Genomic DNA, 19457 nt, shown 5'->3' with positions numbered 1-19457 from the left:
GGGACTGTCCAAGGCAACAGAGTCCAACTGGAACCTGACCAAGAATCTCTTGTACTTTTTCAACAATTGGCCTTGTACACTTTTGCTTAAGGACTTCTGACAGTGGGAAAACTCAATGCTCCCTAACAAGTCCATCCCACCTCTGGACATCTCTAATGCAGACAGTTTCTCCACAGCACGACATACATACATTAAGATTGCCTACCTGCAACTTCCCCACATTCCTCCTAGTTCTGCTATCTGAAGTCAAGCACAAGAGGACCGAGAAGCCCTCTTCCACAGGAAGGCCCTTCAAATACTTGAAAAGAGCTATCACGTCACCCCTGAGTTTTGTGGTTCAGGCTAAACATCCCAGCTCTTTCAAATGATAGCCAGGTGGCACGGTCTCCAGGTCCTTTTATTCCTCTGACTGCCCTCTTCTGCACATGCTCCAGCTTATCCTTGTCCTTCTTAACAGTGGTGCCCAGAACTGAACACAGTGCTCCCCATGAAGTCTGACAACTGCAGAATATAAACAAACAATTACAGGGTCATCCTCCTTTGTTCTGGACATTACCCTATCAATAGTGGAAGTGGGAAGAGGGTGGGAGGGAAATTACCTGCTCAATCACACTTGGCTCAACTGGAGCTTGCAGGCCATTAAACCTCCAGATCTTTGGTAGTCCAGCCACATCATGTCCACCCTATACTTGTGAAGCTGAGTTTTTGAAACCAAGAGTAGAACTTCACATTTTTCCCCAATCAAATTTAATCTTATCTGGTTTGTTCTACCATTCAAGCCTATTGAGATTTTTTCTTTAAGCTTGACTCTGTTCTCCAATGTGTGTTAGCAGTCCCTCTTAGCTTCTTGTCATCTAAAAGTTTGGCATTAAGTTATTGGCAAAAAGTTTAACAGACCAGGGCTTAAAAACTGTTCTCGAGTACTCCATTAGAGTCCTCCCTACAAGCTGACATCAATCCATTAATAATTAGCAACATATCAAACAAATCCTAAATTATAAAAAATCATTTAAAAAATATTAATTCTGACAGGAGACTAAAAGTATCTAGTATCAACATATTTCTAAAGATGGCAAAAACCAAGAACACAGCTACAGCGCTAATGGGGTAAGAGATAAAAAATAGATGTTGATTTTTAAAATGGATGGCAGAAAGGTTTGGGCCTGGTATTATGGAACTTATCAATTTTGATATAACCAACTTCCTGTAAATAAAGCAACTAAGAGAATTTAAGATCTATAAGGTAATACACATCAAGGAGGGAGGAGGTAAGGAGAGGGAAAAGATTGTTTAAAAAAGTCAAGAAAAATCAGAAACTCGGAATCTAAGAAAATATTAACAAATAACAAAGTATAGACATAAGTAGCTAAAGAGTAAGCAAGTGGTAGTAACCAGTAAAGGACCTTGAAGCCAAAAATAAGTATATAATTTTTTCTAAATTCAAAAATGAATGTCTGCTAATAAGCACCATCTTGGTCTCTTGGGCTTGCCTGACAAGACATTTCCACACCCCACTCCAACAACAACAACATCTAGAAAGGTCACCTGGTACAGTCTCTTCCCTGTATTTTCACACACCAAAATGATTACGAGTGCCAGTGGAGGATGTCTTTCAAACAAATTCCCTCCCCTTCAGGATGTTCCCACAGTTGTTCTACAGAGCCTAAAAGTTAAAAGATCTGGGGGGACTATAAGAACCCCTGAATTGCCTGGAACTGTTCACTATCCTTATTACCATGCATCAAATCTTTACCCCTCAAAGTCTTAGAGCATCTTAATGGCCAATATACCCTTCTGCTCCTAATAGCTAAGCAAGGACACTATATTCCCACCCACCTGGCCTGGTGATCAGAAGTCTGACCCCGACAAAGCAGTGATCACAGAGACTCCGGGCTAGACAACAGCATTCTTCCTTAATCTCTTGGTGGTTACAATTCCATAGAGATATGAAACTGAAAATGATAGCTTTACCAATCTTTCCTTTCCATCACCTAGGCATGATGGTTTGTTATATAAAATCTCAGTAATGAGTTGCTAGCATTGATTATTTAATGTAAAAGAAGGAAAGTGATTGAAATGGAATTTTATGCACATAAAGTCTAAATTATGTGGACTTTACAAAAAGTAGATCATACTTACTATAAGCCAGGCTTGGCCATTCTTCCTTGTTCACAATCTTTATTTCAATCTTCTTCCTTTCAAAGAACATAATATAAGACTCAAGTAAGTTGAGCTGTGGAAGAAAGAAGACAGCAGTCATTAGTACTAAGGAAGGCATCAGTTCCTCTCCCATGCTAAAGGTGCCTGTAGGAAGCATAAAAAGCATGGAGAGCCCAAGTTTCTGGACTGCTATTCCTAAACTTGCCTTTATACCATAGCTATAGAACGAAATTGACATGAGAGAAAACAAGAGAGCCAGATCAGATCTTGAAAGCTGTACAGTTCTGGAAAATCAAGTTACAGAAGAAGCTTTCCCCCTGTGTTTGTTTCCACTATATTTGTATATATATCTGAGAAAGCTTGCCTATCACAAGTGTACAGGAGGCTGCCAGAGGTTGCAAGAATCCTGGTATTGACTGATAATAGGGGAGGGAGGGAAGGAGTAGTAGTCTCACACACACACACCCCCACCCAGAAGACCACGTGCCTAGAGACTTCCCACAACAGATGTAAAGACCTTCTAAAGATTCTTAGCAGCTGTAACAGCTTAGAAAAAAAGAATTTTGTAAGTAATAATTACAACTCTCATTTTTAAGTGTTTTAAGATTTAAAAAGCTCTTTTCTCATGCTTTGCAAAGTAGCTAGTACAAATATTATTATCTCCATTTCACAGATAAGGAAACTAAGGCTCACTGAGATTGTAATTTTCTATGGTCCCATATCTAGAAGTAGTCATAAACAAAGATCTGAACTTAGTTCTTCTTTCAACACCAGTACTTTTTCAATTGCTTCATGCTGCTTTCTAGAAAAGTAAGTAACTTTTAAAACTAACTAAATAAAATTAACTGGGTATTTCATTTGCCTGAGAATTCAGGTATCCTTCTATATTGTGCCATTGCCATATTAAAAGATAAGAACTGTTCATGTGTTTAGAATGGAAATGTGGTACAACATAGAAATGAATTAGTTGCAATAAATAAGCAGACCAGATGAAAGATCATCTTCTAGAATAATCCATTATGATGAATATTATAAAATCAAGTGACATAATTTCAAATATTCCATTGTAAAATTCCAACGTTTGTAATGCAAAAACTATACACAGACTATCTGTAATGAAGACTATAATCCAACATCATACAATAACTAGCAGTTCAATAACTTTCTTGTTGATTCACAAGCTAAAAAATCCTCAGGTATTAAAGCAAAGCTCTCATTTGACATAAGAAATCTTTATACTTTCATATACTACAAACTATGATTTTTCTCTTTTGGTCTAAAAGAAACAAGTCAACTTTGACTTATTCAGAGTGAAAAATAAATCCACAAGTAATAAAAAAAAATATATGACCAACATCTCAAATCATATACCAAGATAAAGTCAAAATGCATACATGATTTAAATATAAAGGGTGATACCATAAGCAAATTAGGAGAGTAAGGAAAAGTTTACTGTCAGATCTATGGAGAAGGGAAGAATTTATGACCAAACAAGAGATAGAGAACATTATGAAATACAAAATGGATAATTTTGATCATATTAAATTTAAAAGGTTTTGCACAAACAAACCCCATGCAACCAAAATTAGAAGGAAAACAGAAACCTGGGAAACAATCTTTACAGCAAGTGACTCTGATAAAGGCCTCATTTCTCAAATATACAGAGAACTAAGCCAAATTTATAAGAATACAAGTCATTCTCCAATTGATAAATGGTCAAAGGATATCAACAAGCCAGTTGTGAGATGAAGGAATCAAAGCTATCTACAGTCACATGAAAAGAATGCTCTAAATCACTGCTGATTAGAGAAAGAACACATTAAAACAACTCTGAGGTACCAACTCACACCTGTCACATTGGCTAATATCACAGAAAAGGAATAATGATAAATGTTGGAGGGGATGTAGAAAAATTGAGACACTAATGCACTATTGGTAGAGTTGTGAACTGATCCAACCATTCTGGAGAACCATTTGGAACTATGCCCAAAGGACTTGATCCAGCAATACCAATATTAGATCTGTATTCCAAAGATTTTTAAAAAGGCCAGGGGGTAGGGGGGAAAGAGACCTATTTATCCTATGTAAATATTCATAGCAGCTCTTTTTGTAGTGGCAAAGAATTGGAAATTGAAGGGATGCCTACCCATTGGAAAATGGCTGAACAAGTTGTGGCATATGACTGTAATGGAATACTACTGTGCCATAAGAAATGACAAGCAGGATGATTTCAGAAAAACCTAGAAAGACTAATATAAACTGATGCAAAGTGAAGTGAACAAAACCAGAACATTGTACACAGTAACAACAATACTGTATGATGATCAACTGTGAATTGCTTAGCAATTCTCAGCAATACAATGATCCAAGACAATTCCAAAGGTCACATGATAAAAAATGCTATCCACATGCAGAGAAAGAACTGATAGAATCTGAATGCAGATAGGAGCATACTATTTTTTCACTTTTTTTTGTGTTTTTTTTTTCTTTTGGTCTCTGACTTCTTTTACAATATAACTAATATGGAAATATGTTTTGCATGATTGCACATGTATAACCTATATCAAAATACCTACAACCTCAGGAAGGGGGAAGGTGAGCAAAGGAAGAAGAAAATTTAGAACTTAAAATGTTAAAAAATGAATGAATGATAAAAATTGTCTTTGCATGTAGTTGGGGAAAAAATAAATTATTTGAAAACAAAAAAAGAAATTCACCTCCTCATTCTCCCACCCCACCCCCCATCCTTTTCTGCTGTGGACAAGAAAATGGCCTGGAACCGGGCAGAAGAAAGAAAAACTGTAAGGTATGTATGTATAATCTATAGAAGAGATAACCAGTCCTTTAATAATCAAAAGCTGGCAGTGTATAATGAATGTACCTCTAATAAGTCTTCCTATCAGAAAATATATCAATGTTTCAGAAAATAAACAATGTTTCAGAAAAACTGCTCAGTCAAGAGTTTTCATAGTAATGAAATTTTACTTAGCGGAGGGGGACATGATAACTAAAAGCTTGGCCCAACACTCTACTAAGCCAGATCATCCAAAAAACACTTATAGATGAAACTGGAAGGAGAACAAATAAAGAAAAACTGGAACACATCTGCCAGCGTTTCTATAATAATTTATTTTCATAATCATTGGCGGTGTAAAAAAATCTGAAAAGAGGGAGTAAAATTGGAAAAATTAAGAGTATTACTTTTTTTAAAAAGTGCTCAAGGTGAACATCAATAAATACCAACTCATATAAACTTTTTCATTACTATAATTTTTTTAATACGCAAAGGTATCCTCCCAGAAAACATAAGAAAGAATGGGAAAACAGGCTTTTACAAATAATTTTCCACAGTAGACAAGATCTTCATTTATGGTCAAACAAGTGACCAAAAGATTTAATGAACACAAAATCCCACTAGACAGATTAATTACAGATTATAAAAAAGCATTAAATTCAATACAAAAAAAAAAAAAAGAGTCACGCTCTTCTCCAATAAGGTTTTTTTTGTTTTGTTTTGTTTTTTTGTGCAAATGGCAAAATCATGTAAAGATCCATGAAAAAAGTGCCCACAGATACAACTTTGTTCCCTGGTCTCTGACTCAAGATGAAGAGAAGCATAAATATGAGCTTGTTAGAGGCACCTGCCATCATCACAGTTGTCATCCTGTGGAGAGTCCAAACGCCAGAAAGGCTCCTGAGGAACAGTGAAGTCCTTCAGACATTCCTGTTTGCAGATGACATCATGCTGCTTTCATCAAGCCCCAGAATCTCCCTTCAACAAGACTTTCATATAAGAATGCCTATCAACTCTTCTAGGACATGAGATTGGATGGGTATTGAGATGGGAAGTGTGTTACAGTGGAAAACAGTATCGGCTTTGAATTTCAGCTCTGCAATTTACTGTTTATGCGACCATGGTCACGTGACCTCGTGGTGCCAAGCCTCAGTTTCTTAACACATCATATGAGATCAAGATGGTTTGCCAGGACCCTTCTGGCTTTAAATTTATAATCCATCAGTACATAAATAAAAGTAGAAAACACCTTTATACAGTTTGTGCCACACTGACACTTTCCATCTGTAGTTCTGCTTGGTTTGATGCCCCATCCAGGATAAACTGATCACCTTAAATCTCATCAACACCTTCCCAACTCCCTTAGGGTTCTCTCTCCTCTGACTGGAGGCCTGGACAGTGCAGCACTAAATTCCTCCCAAAGTTTTCCTTTATAGAATGCTGGAGATCTGCAGTTTCTAACTGACTGTCCATTTTCCATCCACAGCTCTACCTCCTTTGAACTCCAGAGATGGGGCCTTCATGTTAGATAGCCCTCAGTGTCCTCCGGTGACCCTTGCTTTCCAACTTCCTTTCGTGTGCTGTCTTTCCCAATAGACTGTAAACTGCTTGAGGGTAGGGGATGTCTTTATTTGTATCCCCAGTGCTTAGAACAGGGTCTGGTACACAGCTGACTCTTAACAAATTTTAGTAAATTGAACTACAGAATTGCTTATATCATCAATTTAGAATTATTCTTTTTTATGTAGATGTCTTATCTTCCTAGACAAATGGAAGGTCAAGGGCAGGGACCTTGTCTGTACATATTTCAAAGGAGAGTAATAAATGCGCAAAGCACTTTGAGTGGGTCAAGCCAGGATTCCCATCCAAGTCATCTGACTTCAGAACCAAGTTTCTTTGAACTGCTTCATGATGCCTTTTATGCACCAAGGAAACTTGCTAATTTATAGAAATTTCAGCATTATCAGTGAATTGTTCCCTATAACTTTTGTCATCTATATTTCATCCTTTATTGTTTGGTTGTTTCGGTCATGTCCAACTCTTTATGACCCCATTTGGAGTTTTCTTGGCAAAGATAGTGAAGTGGTTTGCCATTTTCTTCCCTGGTTCATTTTACAGATGAGGAAGCTGAGGCAAACAGGATTAAGTGACTTGCCCAGGGTCATACAGCTAGTAAGTGTCCCTCACTTAGTAAGTCAGATATTTTCCATATAAGGTTTTCATGCATCTGAGGTAAATGTGTATGTACATCAATCTGACAGCCCCAATGTACACATGGGTCCTTGGGGCATCTCCAATTTTTTAATCCTACTGCTCATTTGCAGGGCACTGACATGAGATGACTTAGCTCTACTAGTCAACAGGGTTATTTGTAATTGTTCATCCCCTTGGAAGAAACCTAAAGGACTGAACTAGTAACACTTATCAAAAGGGATTTTACCAGATAAAATGGCACACTACTCATTGAAAGTAACTTTAAAATCAGCCATAGAAAGAATACATAAAAAATCTTCAGACACTCTCAATATTTTGTAATCAGCAATTTGCCAAATGTAATACAGCCCACTCTGTTCAATTCTGAGCTCAACTCACTGTCTACCTGCAGTGTGTGTCCCAGATATATGCAGTGATGTGCTAATTCAACAAACTAGCCATCCAACTGAACTGGTATTTTTCATTCATTATTTTTTTTCCTGGATGGATTTTTTTAGGTCAATCTCTTAAGTAATCATGGCTTTCACTGAGGAAGCATTTGAGATTTCATTTAGGAAAATACACAATGTGCATTCAGTGACCTCCAGCCTCTCACTAGCATAATAAAACCCATCTTTTTAATACAAATGTTCTCTTGGCACCCTCTATGGTTACATATTTTGGAACATCACCGTCTCTGAATGATCAAAGCTGCAGATGACCAAAAGGGCAATGGAGAGATACATGAACACAAGTAGACTGTAGGATATTTCCCATAATGATCCATACATAAAAATAGGTGAAGAAATATTATCAAGGATAAAAATGAGAGCAAGGAATAAGACATGGGCAGTTCAAATATTCCTATTTCAGGCAGATCCTCTGTGAAGACCACGGAAGAACAATGAGTACACAGGAGGATGTATGGAGGGGTTATGATTTGAAATGAGGGATGAATGGAGGAGAGCACAGAGTGGTTCACTCTACATACTTAGAGATAGATTACTGACAATTTCCTTCTGATTGTCCAATATGTAAAATTAATATAATTCATGGAAAATAATATCCATAAAAAGCACACTAACAACAGGGTGTCTCAAGAGTTTTCCTTTTTATTGAACCTGAAATATGCCTCCCTGAAACTTTCATCCATTGCTCCTAGTTCTGCCCCCTGGGGTCAAGCAGAACAAGCCCAACCCCCTCTTTTGCTTCCCAGCCCTCATGTATTCTCTTCTTCAGGCCCTAAAGACATCCAGTTCCTTCAGCCAATCCTCATAAAGCAAGTTTTCTAGTCTCTTATTGGCGGTACTCCTCTGGATGCATTCTAGTTTACCAGTGTCCTTGCTAGAATGTGACACTCATAATTAACTGAACACAATATTCAAGATACAGTCAGGGCAGATATATGTTGTTGATTTTGTTGACTACAGTCTATGTCACATAAGGTTATATAAGGTTCATAGTGTGGATGGGCTAGTATAGTATCACCATTTTTATCCACTATGTAAACAAAAAAGGGATTAAAATAGTTAATTCTCCAGTCCTTGGGGAGACAATTGGTTTGAATGTTATATATACTTAATCAGTAGCTAGGGATCTATCACCCTCTGTCATGGTTAACTTTCCATAGTCACCACAAAGGATCAGATGGGAAGAAATTTACTCTGTGATTACCGTTCCTAACCTTAGTCTTCTTTCCCTTCTTTGTTAGTTGTATGTCTCCTATCTTTAATTCTGGTGCCTTCCTTCTGTTGGTTATTTCCTATTTATCCTGCATATCCTATATATGGCTTGCTTTGTACATATTTAATTATTGTATCCCTCAATAGACTGCAAGCTCCTTGAGGGCAAGGACTGTCTTTTGCCTCCTTCTGAAGCCCCAGAGCTTAGCATAGTACCTGGCACATAGTAGACCCTTAATAAATGGTTACTGATGATCTTGGTCTCCTGCATCAGTTCAATCAATCAGTTCAGGCAATCAGTTCAAGGGCAGTCGAACCTTGACTAGAGTGTGAAGCACTTAACTAAAGTAACTTGCAAGTACAACTTCAAATTACACTAGTTTAAAAGTATTAAAGTCTCCTTCAGATACTTCCTGAAGTTCCTTCCTGAAGTTTTTTCCTTTTTCACTATGTTAAGGACCAAGTTAGTGACATATAAAATAAATTCTTTAAGATTTCACAGGAGGGAGAGATCAGTATGTGCCTCAAAGAAGACATAAGAGGCATCTTTTCCCATCTGGGCTCCAAGTTCAACCCCTTTTGTCAAATTGATCCTCGGCAGGTTTGGGCACCTTCACAATTACCCATTGTGAAGCAAGAAGAAGAAGTGGTTGAGGGAGAATACAAGGAAAGTGCAATGCTGTTTTTCTGAGCTCATATTTCAAATCTGGACACTACTGTAATGCTAACCTGGAGAGAAAATGGGGGAATAAAACACCCATTAAAACAAATTATATAAAACACAACACTCATTTTACTTTGACGTTAAAAAGATTTTAAACTTCACTAACAATCTATCAAATGAGGTTATCATCAGCTCATATTTTTGACATGAATTCAACAAGCTAGTAAACAAGCCACACATATCCATCCATGCACCTAGAAACACTGGTTTGATGGTATAAAGTAAATTGGATTTTTTACTTGACCAAAATTTGCTACTTTGTAGAAAAGAAACAAACAGGCCATACACGGTAGGCTAAACTTTTCTCAGTATTGCATGATTAGACACTTGTGACTAAAACCTAAAAATCAATGTAACTATTTTCAAAGGCTGGAAATTTTCAGCAGCTCCAAAATATCAGAGTCCAGTTATACTATAATTTGATCTTAAGACTGCTAAGCCATGCCCTCCAGCTGATGAAGGCAAAGTAAAATATGCAATTTTCATCTTAAAAATTATACATAACTACTGTATAGGGAGCAAAAGGAAATTTCTCAAAAACAAAGTACTATTTGATGTATTGGCAATATATGAGGAAGTATTTCACATACATGAATTTTCTATATAACTGAAGATCCATTAGGCGATGCTTTTTTTTTTAAATTTTGCCCATTTTGGATAGAAGTTTGTTTGGTTATTCATCTTTTCTGTATCATAGAGCCCTCTCCCTCCTTTGGCAGTCCAGTGAAGCCTAGAGACCCCTCCTTAGAATATTGTTTTTTAAATGTATAAAATAAAATACACAAGATTACAAGTACACCAATTATAATGAAATGCAGTTCTCAAAATTTTTTTTTAAGAACAAATTCATGGAGGGCAGAGCTAAGATGGCAGAGTAATGGCAGTGATTCACCTGAGTTCTCCCAAATTCCCCTCCAAACATTAAAATAATGCCACAAAAGGAGTTCTGGAGCAGCAGAAAGGCCAGGGTGAAACAATTTTCCAGCCCAAGACAACTTAGAAGGTCAGCAGGCCTTGGAAGCCACTGAATCAGCAGGAGTGGCACCAGCAGAGATCTCTGGTGCTCGAGGACCACAGACAGTAAAGAGACCAGAAAACTGCTAAGAAAAGACTGCAGGGGAACCTCTGATACCACAGGGTACAGGACTCCATTACATGGCTCATGTGGTCCTGTGTTACAGTCCCAGGGTAAGGAGGAGGACTTAGCAGGAGCTAGGAGCAAAGATCCTAGTCACAATTTCAGGGTGGGATGCTGGTGATCACTCACAGAGCACGGTACCGGCTAGGAGAACACTAACCACACCTCTCCTTGTACCATACCACTTTGGAGGAACTGAAACTTGTAGAACCTTAGAGCTAATTCTGAACACAACAGCACAAAAACAAACAAACCCTGAAGCTTGAGACTATGTACACCCCCACCCCCAGGAGCAGAGCCCAACTTTTAAGTTAAAAGTAAAGAAAAAGGATGGGAAAATGAGCAAACATTTAAAAAACAAAACAAAACAAACAAACAAACAATCAAACAAAAACCTGGCTGTAGAAAGTTACTATTGTGACAGAAAGGATCAAAACATAAACTCAGAGGAAGACAATGAGATTAAAGCAGCTACATGCAACTCCTCAAAGAAAAATGTGAATTGGTCTCAGGCCCTGGAAGAGCTCAAAAAATGATTTTAAACATCAAATGAGAGGCAAAGGAAAAATGGGGTAAAGAAATGAAAGTGATACAAGAAAGAGTCACAGCTAGGTAACGGAGGCACAAAAAAATAACAAAGAAAATAACACCTTGAAAAAAAGAATAAGACCAATGTTAAAAGTGGCACAAAAATTCACACAAGAGAACTCCTCTAAAAGTAGAATTGGTCATATGGAAAAGGAGGTACAAAAGCTCACTGAAGAAAATAACTCTTTAAAAATTAGAATTGGGGAAACAAAAGCTAATAATTCCATGAGACATATAAAAACAAAATCAAAAGAATGAAAGAATATGTGAAATATCTCACTGGAAAAACAACTGACCTGGAAAACAGATAGAGGAGAGATAGTTTAAGAATTATTGAACTATCTGAAAACCATGATTAAAAAAAAAGCCTAGACATATTTCAAGAAATTATCAAGGAAAACTTGATATTCCTGATATCCTAGAACCAGAGGGTAAAGTACAAATTGAAAGGATCCACTGATCACTTTCTGAAAGAAATCCCACATTGAAAATTCCTAGGAATATGTTAGTAAAATTCCAGAACTGCTAGGTTAGAAAATATTGCAAGCAGACAGAAAGAAACAATTCAAATATCATGGAGCCACAGTCAGGATAACCCAAGATTTAGCAGCTTCTACATTAAAGGATAAGAGGGATTAGAATAAGATATTCTGGATGGCAAAGGAACTAGGATTACAACCAAGAATCACCTACCCAGCAAAACTGAGCATAATCTTTCAGGGTGAAAACTTAACATTTAATGAAATTGAGGACTTTCAAGTATACCTGATGAAAAGACCAGTGTTGAAGAGAAAATTTGATAATCAAACACAAGACAAAAGAAGCATAAAAAGGTAAACAGGAAAGAAAAATCATAAGGAATTCAATAAAGTTTAACTATTTACATCCTACATGGGAAGGTGATATTTGTAACTCCTAAGAATTTTTTTTTAAAGGCAATTGGGGTTAAGTGACTTGCCCAGGATCACACATCTAGTAAGAGTCAAGTGTTTGGCCTGAGGCTACATTTGAACTCAGGTCCTTCTGACTTCAGGGCTGGTGCTCTATCCACTGCACCACCTAGCTGCCCCTAAGACTTCTTTATTAGGGCAGTTAGAAGGAGTGTACACGGATAGAGGGCACAAGTATTAACCGACTATGATGAGATGATATTCAAAAAAATAAAATTAAGGGGTGAAAAAAAAGGATGCACCAGGAGAAGGGAGAGGTAGAATGAGGTAAATTATCTTACATAAAAGAGGTGCAAAAGAGCTTTTACAGTGGACGGAAAGGATGAGGCAGGTGGTGGGCAAAGCTTGCACCTAACTCTCATGGGAATTGGCTCAAAGAAGGAATAACGTACACGTTCACGTGGGTATAAAAATCTATCTTATCCTACATGGAAGCAGGAGGGGAGGGTGGATGGAAGGGGGCGGGAGAGTGGACAAAATAAAACACTTCTGAGGAGGGACAGGGGTCAAGGAGAAAGGGAAGAATAAATGGGGACGGGGAGAGTAGGATGGAGGGAAATAAGCAGTTAGTAATCATAACTGTGAATGTGAATGGGATGAACTCACCCATAAAATGGAAACACACAGCAGAGCGGATTAAAAACCAGAATTCTACAATATGTTGTTTACCAGAAATATATTTGAAGCAAAGAGACACAGGGCTGGAGGAGAATCTATTATACTTCAACTGAGTAAAAAAAAAAAAAAAAAAAAAAAAGCAGGAGTAGCAATCATGATCTCAGACAAAGCAAAAACAAAAACAGATCTAATTAAAAGAGATAAGCAGGGAAATTACATTTTGCTAAAAAGGTACCAGACAATGAAGTAATATCAATACTAAATATATATGCACCAAATGGTACAGCATCCAAATTCTTAAAGGAAAAGTTAAATGAGTTATAGGAGAAAATAGATAGTAAAACCATTCTAGTGCGGTACTTCAACTTGTCCCTTTTAAAACTAGATAAATCTAACCAAAAAGTAAACAAGAAAGACTTACAGACTTCTGGAGAAAACAGAATGAGAATAGAAAGAAATACACATTATTCTCAGCGGCACATAGTAACTGCCCAAAAACTGACCATGTTTTAGGGCATAAAAACCTCAACCAAATATAGAAAAGCAGCAATATTAAATGCTTCCTTTTTAGATCATAATGCAATAAAAATTACATTCAATAAAGGGCCATGGAAACATAGATTAAAATTAATTGGAAACTAAATAATCTAATCCTAAAGAATCAGTGGGTCAAAGAACAAATAGAAATAATCAATAATTTCATTAAAGAAAATGACAACAAACCAAAATTTATGGGATGCAGCCAAAGCAGTACTTAGAGGAAAATTTATATCTCTAAATGCTGACATCAAAAAAAGAAAGAACAGATCAATGAATTGGGCATGCAATTAAAAAACTAGAAAAAGAACAAATTAAAAATTGCTGGTTAAACACCAAATTGGAAATTCTGAAAATCAAAGGAGATGTTAATAAAATTGAAAGAAAGAAAACCACTGAATAAATAAAACTGGGAGCTGATTTTAAAAAGTCAATAAAATAAACCATTGGTTAATCTGATTTTTAAAAATTAAGAAAAAAGCCAAATCACTAGTATCAAAAATGAAAAGAGTGAACTCACCACCAATGAAGATGAAATTAAAACAATTATAAGGAACTATTTTGCCCAATTATATGCCAATAAACGTAACAATCCAAGTAAAATGGAAAAATATTTACAAAAATATAAAGTGCCCAGATTAACAGAAAATAGAACTCTTAAATAACCCTATCTTAGAAAAACAAATTGAATAAACTATCACTGAGTTCTCTAAAAAAAAAAAAAATTCCAAGGACCAAATAGATTCACAAGTCACTTGTACTAAACATTTAAAGAACAATTAGTTACAAAACAAAACACCTTTCCCTAGGTATCACCCCACTAGGTCATCTCAAGCCTATTAAAATTTACATTCTAACATTCCTAGAGAGTACAAACTGATCTTCTTTTGCATGTGAATCCTCAGTACTTAGCACAGTGCTTAAGAATCTGATAAATGTTTTTTTCATTTATTCAAACAGTGATATTTAAGAATTTTGCTGCAGAACCATGATTTTTAGCCCTGCCCTTGAGTCTACTTGGAAACTAAGGACCAAACTTTTTTTAAGTAAAATTTGTATCTTTCTCAAGAAAATCTCAAATGGGGTCACAGAGAGTGGGACTGGACCAAAACAACTCAACAGTCTATTAGAAATGGCTAACACAGTTGTTGATATGAAATAGTGCTAATTGGCCCTTGATAAAAGTTAGGAATGTAAATGCCAAGATCTCATTTCCCATTCAAACCCCCTGGGGGAGGAGAAGTACTGTTCACACAGGCCAGTTAAAAGATCCTGACTTTGTAAGTACCAGAGTTCAACCGCCAGTCCAGGCTTCAGCCTAAGACTGTCTTCAGACAGCCTAGAAGCATCCAGGCAGCTAGGAGAAGCACAAGAACTTAATGATGCCTAGTGGCAGGCAGTAGGCTTGGATGTCTATCCAAGCAAGCCAGGAGCTCTAGGAGCACACATGACAGATTCTATTATAGGGGCTGAGGTGAAGGGCAGAGTCTAATTCCTAAAAATACTGTGGAGAACAAGGCAGGTATCCAGCCCTAAAGGAACCAGACTTCCTCGGAGCTAAGAAAGATTCAAAGATCAGCTCAGACACGGTTCTTGCCCTCATGTTATAGTCTGGTAGGGTAACCTTAGGTAATAACTCTTCATTAAACTTCTCCCCCTAAGCCTCTGGTCTGGGTTAAATCCCATTAACCTTCCTATCCCTTGGTCTACAATGGCTCTAACAGCCATCACTTGCTGAGCGTCCTTGTTTTCTTCTACTTTTTCTAAGGCTTACAGTAATCACTCTCTCAGAATCACGAAATCCTATGTCAAACTCTTCATTTTCCAAATAAGGAAACAGAAATCCAGGCATTACATAACTTGTCCAAGGTTAACTTGCAGCATAACTGAGTCTAGAACCTAGCTTATGTTAACTCGTGGTCCATCATCCCATCCTTCTGTCCTCCTGGATGCCAACTACAGCCCTGCTCACTTGATTCCTCAGGTATCCTTTTTCTATTCAAGTGCTTTTACTTTCTCTTCCTTTGCGTCCTGCCCTCAAATCTGAGGTCTATTCCTGAGGCTGTGCCTTACTAGTCCCCATTTCCACAGCTCTGCCAAATAATAACCCTTACTCATTTTAAAAGAACATCATCAAAACCCACATTTGCACCTACAAAATATAGGCTATCGGCTACAAGTCAAGGCAATAGCTTGTAAAAACTGATGTAGTGAACAGAACCAGGAGAACAATTTAAATTGTAAACAATAACACTGTAAAGAAGAAAACACGTAATGACTTAAGAACTGTGACAGATGCAATGACCAACTAGCAATTAATTTAGAAGACCAATGATGAAACAAAACATACAGAATGATAAACATTTTTGGATGTAGAAAGTACGTGGATTAGTTTTGCTTGACTATGCTTGTTACAAGAATGGTGTTTTTCTTTTTTTTAATTTAGGGAAGGAAAGAATTCTGAAAGGCAAAGCAATAAAGTTACCCCCCCCCAAAATGAAAAGAAACACAAGAGGGTCATTGAAGTCTATTTTTAAAATTCAAAGAAGAGAACAGAAGACTTAGAAGAAAACATAGACAAGCAAAATAGCTTTGAAAGTTGCGTTATATCATGTAACTTTTTTAAAGGAAGCTATAAGTAATAGTTATGTGATTTCATATATAATTCTCCTTTCTATTCTACTTCATATATGAAAATGTTCTCTTTTTTTGGTGTTGGTTAAATTCTAAATATTAACAAAATTTTAAGTGAAAAGAATAAAATTATACATTTGAATAGGGAAAGAAAGATCTCATCATACCCAGTGTTAACAGCCTTAGTCCCCTCAGTAGCAGGGATTACAGACATGAATAACACCTGGCTCTGAATGTACCATTTGGAATGACATGGCACCAAGATCATAGAAGCACAGAATTTTGGAACTAGAAGAGAGTTTGGCGTTTATCCTAGTCTAATACCATTATTTTACAAATATTGAATAAAAGGGACCTAGAAGGGTAAATGAGTAAGAAAAGTAGATTACAAAAATGAGAATAAGGCAGTAGGCAGCAGACAATATTCCTTTTCTCCTAAGCACATAGTATCTTTAAAGTTGTGATTTTCAAATTCATGATTACTTAAAAACTGAAGATATAGTAAATACTATACAACAAAATAAGTATACCATAGAGAGTAATGTCACAAGGCTAACTACAAGCAGTTGACTATTTCTTGCTCATTGGTTCTGGCAGAAATGAGTGAATAAATTCAAACCTTAACCGGTATATTTAGCATTTAGACTGGAACATTTCTATTTTATTAAGTTACCTGTCATTATTGAACCTTCTCCATGCAATGTTAAATAGATCAAATATTTTAAGCTCCAGAGCACAGCCCTACAGCACTGCTATGTAAATGCTTCAAATTACACGTTAAGAAAATCCACCATTAGTATCCAAGTCAAAAAAATTTGCCTTTTAAAAGAATTCATTGACAGAAAAATTGTCAAGCTAGTGCAACTTATATCCAATAAAAGGGGGATGAAAGAGTACAAATGACTGCAAACTATAGATTACCACACTTTTTCATTGAAATTACTAAAGTGGATAAAAAGCATCAAATATTCTACTGCAAAGCATGATTTTAAACATGTTTCTTGCTAGTGTCCATTTAAATTATGTTACATGAATAAAATATAACAATTTATTGATGCCTTATGAAAACTTAAAATATGAAGTAAAATATGGCTATTTCTAAAATCATTATTAAACAAATCAACTCAAGTTATAAAGCATCAAACATTACAATAAGCTGGGGGATGGAAGGGAAGGGGCACATCTCAATCCTGAACCACAATCTTCTTCAAAGGTCTGCAAAGATCATACATGCTTCCTCCATGAAGCTTTTCCAGATTTCCTAGCACTCTGTCTCTAAAGACTGCTAGGACACTTTACCCAATCTTCATTATCCTTATCATACTCTCCCTTCTATCATGCTTATCTATATGCATGACACAGTCCTAATAAAACACAAGATCCTTAAGGTTTGTGTAGAAACTGTCTTGCTCTTATCTTTGAGCCAAGAACACTTAATAACTGCTTGTTGATTGACTGAAGGCAGGACCTGTGTTATTTTTATCTTTTTATCCTCAGTGATGAACATAGTTCCCTGCATTCCAAAAGTGCTTAATAAATGCTTATGAACTGCACAGAAGAGATGGTGACTGAGCTGAGAGCAGAAGAGGATTTCCACAGTCAGAGACAAAGGAGTGTGTTTCAGGCTACGGGCTTGGGACTGAGACGACACTGGGGAAGAACCACTAACTTGGTTTACCTGGAATGAAGAACGTGTGGGTAATGTTGGAAAGATAAACTGAAAATTGATCACAGGAGGCCTTAAATGCCATGCTAAAGTGTGAATGTATGACACAAAGTTTTGGTGTTCAGCAGTTAATTTAATTTTACTCCAATACTTGGAGGGCCTACAAATTTTATTGAGAAGAGTACTCCCTCGACCAACATAAAGTACAACATATCTATGACTTATCTTTGAGAACTGCCATCACCTGCAGCCAACTAGGTGGTGAGCCTCTCTTGAACGTGGCCAGGCTGTTCCTTAGACAACACACAGATGATTATAACTAAGCCCTTTCTGCCTTCATACAAATTTTCAGCTTGGAAATACATGAATTCAATTTTTAAAATATGTGTTAAGTGTGTATTATAGACAAGGTACAGCGTGTGTAGGTGCTGGGGAAACAAAGACAAAAACAAAATCCTATCTTCCAGGAACTTATTATTAACTATAATTTCATGAGCCATACATTTATTGTATGGTAAGACTTAATTCATCTAATTAGTTTTGATAAGATTTAACTTAGGTTGCAACTGATCTATCGTGCATGAGAGAGTCCTGGTTAAACTCTCTTTTGTGTCAAGCCCTACTTTCTTCACTATGTACACTACACCCTAAGGCAAATCTTGTTTCCTATTTTGTAGCCAAGCTGGTCTTTGCTTGTAAATTCATAATAGACTAAGTTGCCTATTCCATAACCAGACTAGCTTTTGAAAACTCAGAAAAAACTCTATGACGCTCTCACAGTATATCAATGAGTTGCTTCATTTATCATAGACACCCAAGCCAATGAGAAATCCAAGCTTTGATTTAATGTAAGTCACATGGAGTTGGAAACACCTACAGTCCTAATATTACAAATCAACTTAATTCCCTATTCCTGTAAATCCTATGAATATGCATTAATATCACAAATATATATTAATCTTATGTATATTTATTTTGATTAGTTCCTCTTTTTAGACTACAAGAATGTTCTGTATTCTCCCATGAACGTCTTTAGCTTCTAAGGAGCCAATGACCCAATTTACTGGCAACTGCTAGCTTTGCTTATAAACTGAACGAGCTCAGAACTTTTTTTGCCTCAGTTTCTCTTTATTGCAGATTTCTATCACAATATTATAATCATTTGGGGATGGAGAGGAACAACTATAACAAGTAAAGAAGTAAATTCAAAGTAATTTCAAGAATACAGAGTGCTAATAGCTGGATGGATCATGAAAGGCCTCATACGTAAGCAGCACCTGAGCTATTCTTGGATCTGAGCTTTATCAACTCAGATTATTATAAAAATATATGGAAGGTAGAAGCACAGGTAGGTAATGGAGAAAGAATTAAAAAGCACAGTCTTTTTTTCTCTCAGAATAAGACAAGACTAGCAAAAAACTAAAGGGAAATATTGAAATGCACTGTTAGAAAATTTAGACTGAAAGAATTATGGCACCGAATGGAACATTAAAAAATATACATAGCTCCGGCCTTGAGTCAGGAGGACCTGAGCCCAAATCCGGCCTCAGACACTTGACACGTACTAGCTGTGTGATCCCTGGGCAAATCACTTAACCCTGATTGCCTCAACAAAACTCCTCCCCCCCAAAAAAAGTACACATGCTTCAGCACCATATAGTACCTTTCCTCTCCCTTTCACCCCCAAAAAAGATGCTAAAGCAGAAATACTAAATACATTCTTTACAGCTCACAATCTAATAAAAATAGCAATTAATAAGGCCAGCAAAAGAT

General features: G+C 36.6%; 1 protein-coding gene across 9 annotated transcripts in view; it reads right to left on the bottom strand.

Moving 5' to 3' along the window:
* Positions 1-19457, bottom strand: part of ZNF438 (zinc finger protein 438) — a 136201-nt gene that overhangs the window by 91284 nt on the left and 25460 nt on the right. For 4 of the 9 annotated variants that reach the window (XM_027841633.1, XM_027841636.1, XM_027841637.1 and 1 more), the window contains exon 1: positions 2140-2228. Coding sequence is in view for 2 of the 9 variants with exons in the window: in XM_027841632.1 (XP_027697433.1) it covers positions 2140-2209 (70 nt within the window). In the remaining 7 variants the exon portion in view is untranslated. Of the gene's footprint in view, positions 1-205; positions 312-2139; positions 2234-19457 lie in introns of those variants that run through there. The other 5 variants (XM_027841632.1, XM_027841631.1, XM_027841638.1 and 2 more) reach the window with 4 other exon arrangements.

The sequence above is a fragment of the Vombatus ursinus genome, unplaced genomic scaffold (genome assembly GCF_900497805.2).
Source record: "Vombatus ursinus unplaced genomic scaffold, bare-nosed wombat genome assembly UNPS02014861.1, whole genome shotgun sequence".
Classification (NCBI taxonomy): Eukaryota; Metazoa; Chordata; class Mammalia; order Diprotodontia; family Vombatidae; genus Vombatus; species Vombatus ursinus.
This window is presented reverse-complemented; position numbering and strand designations above follow the sequence as displayed.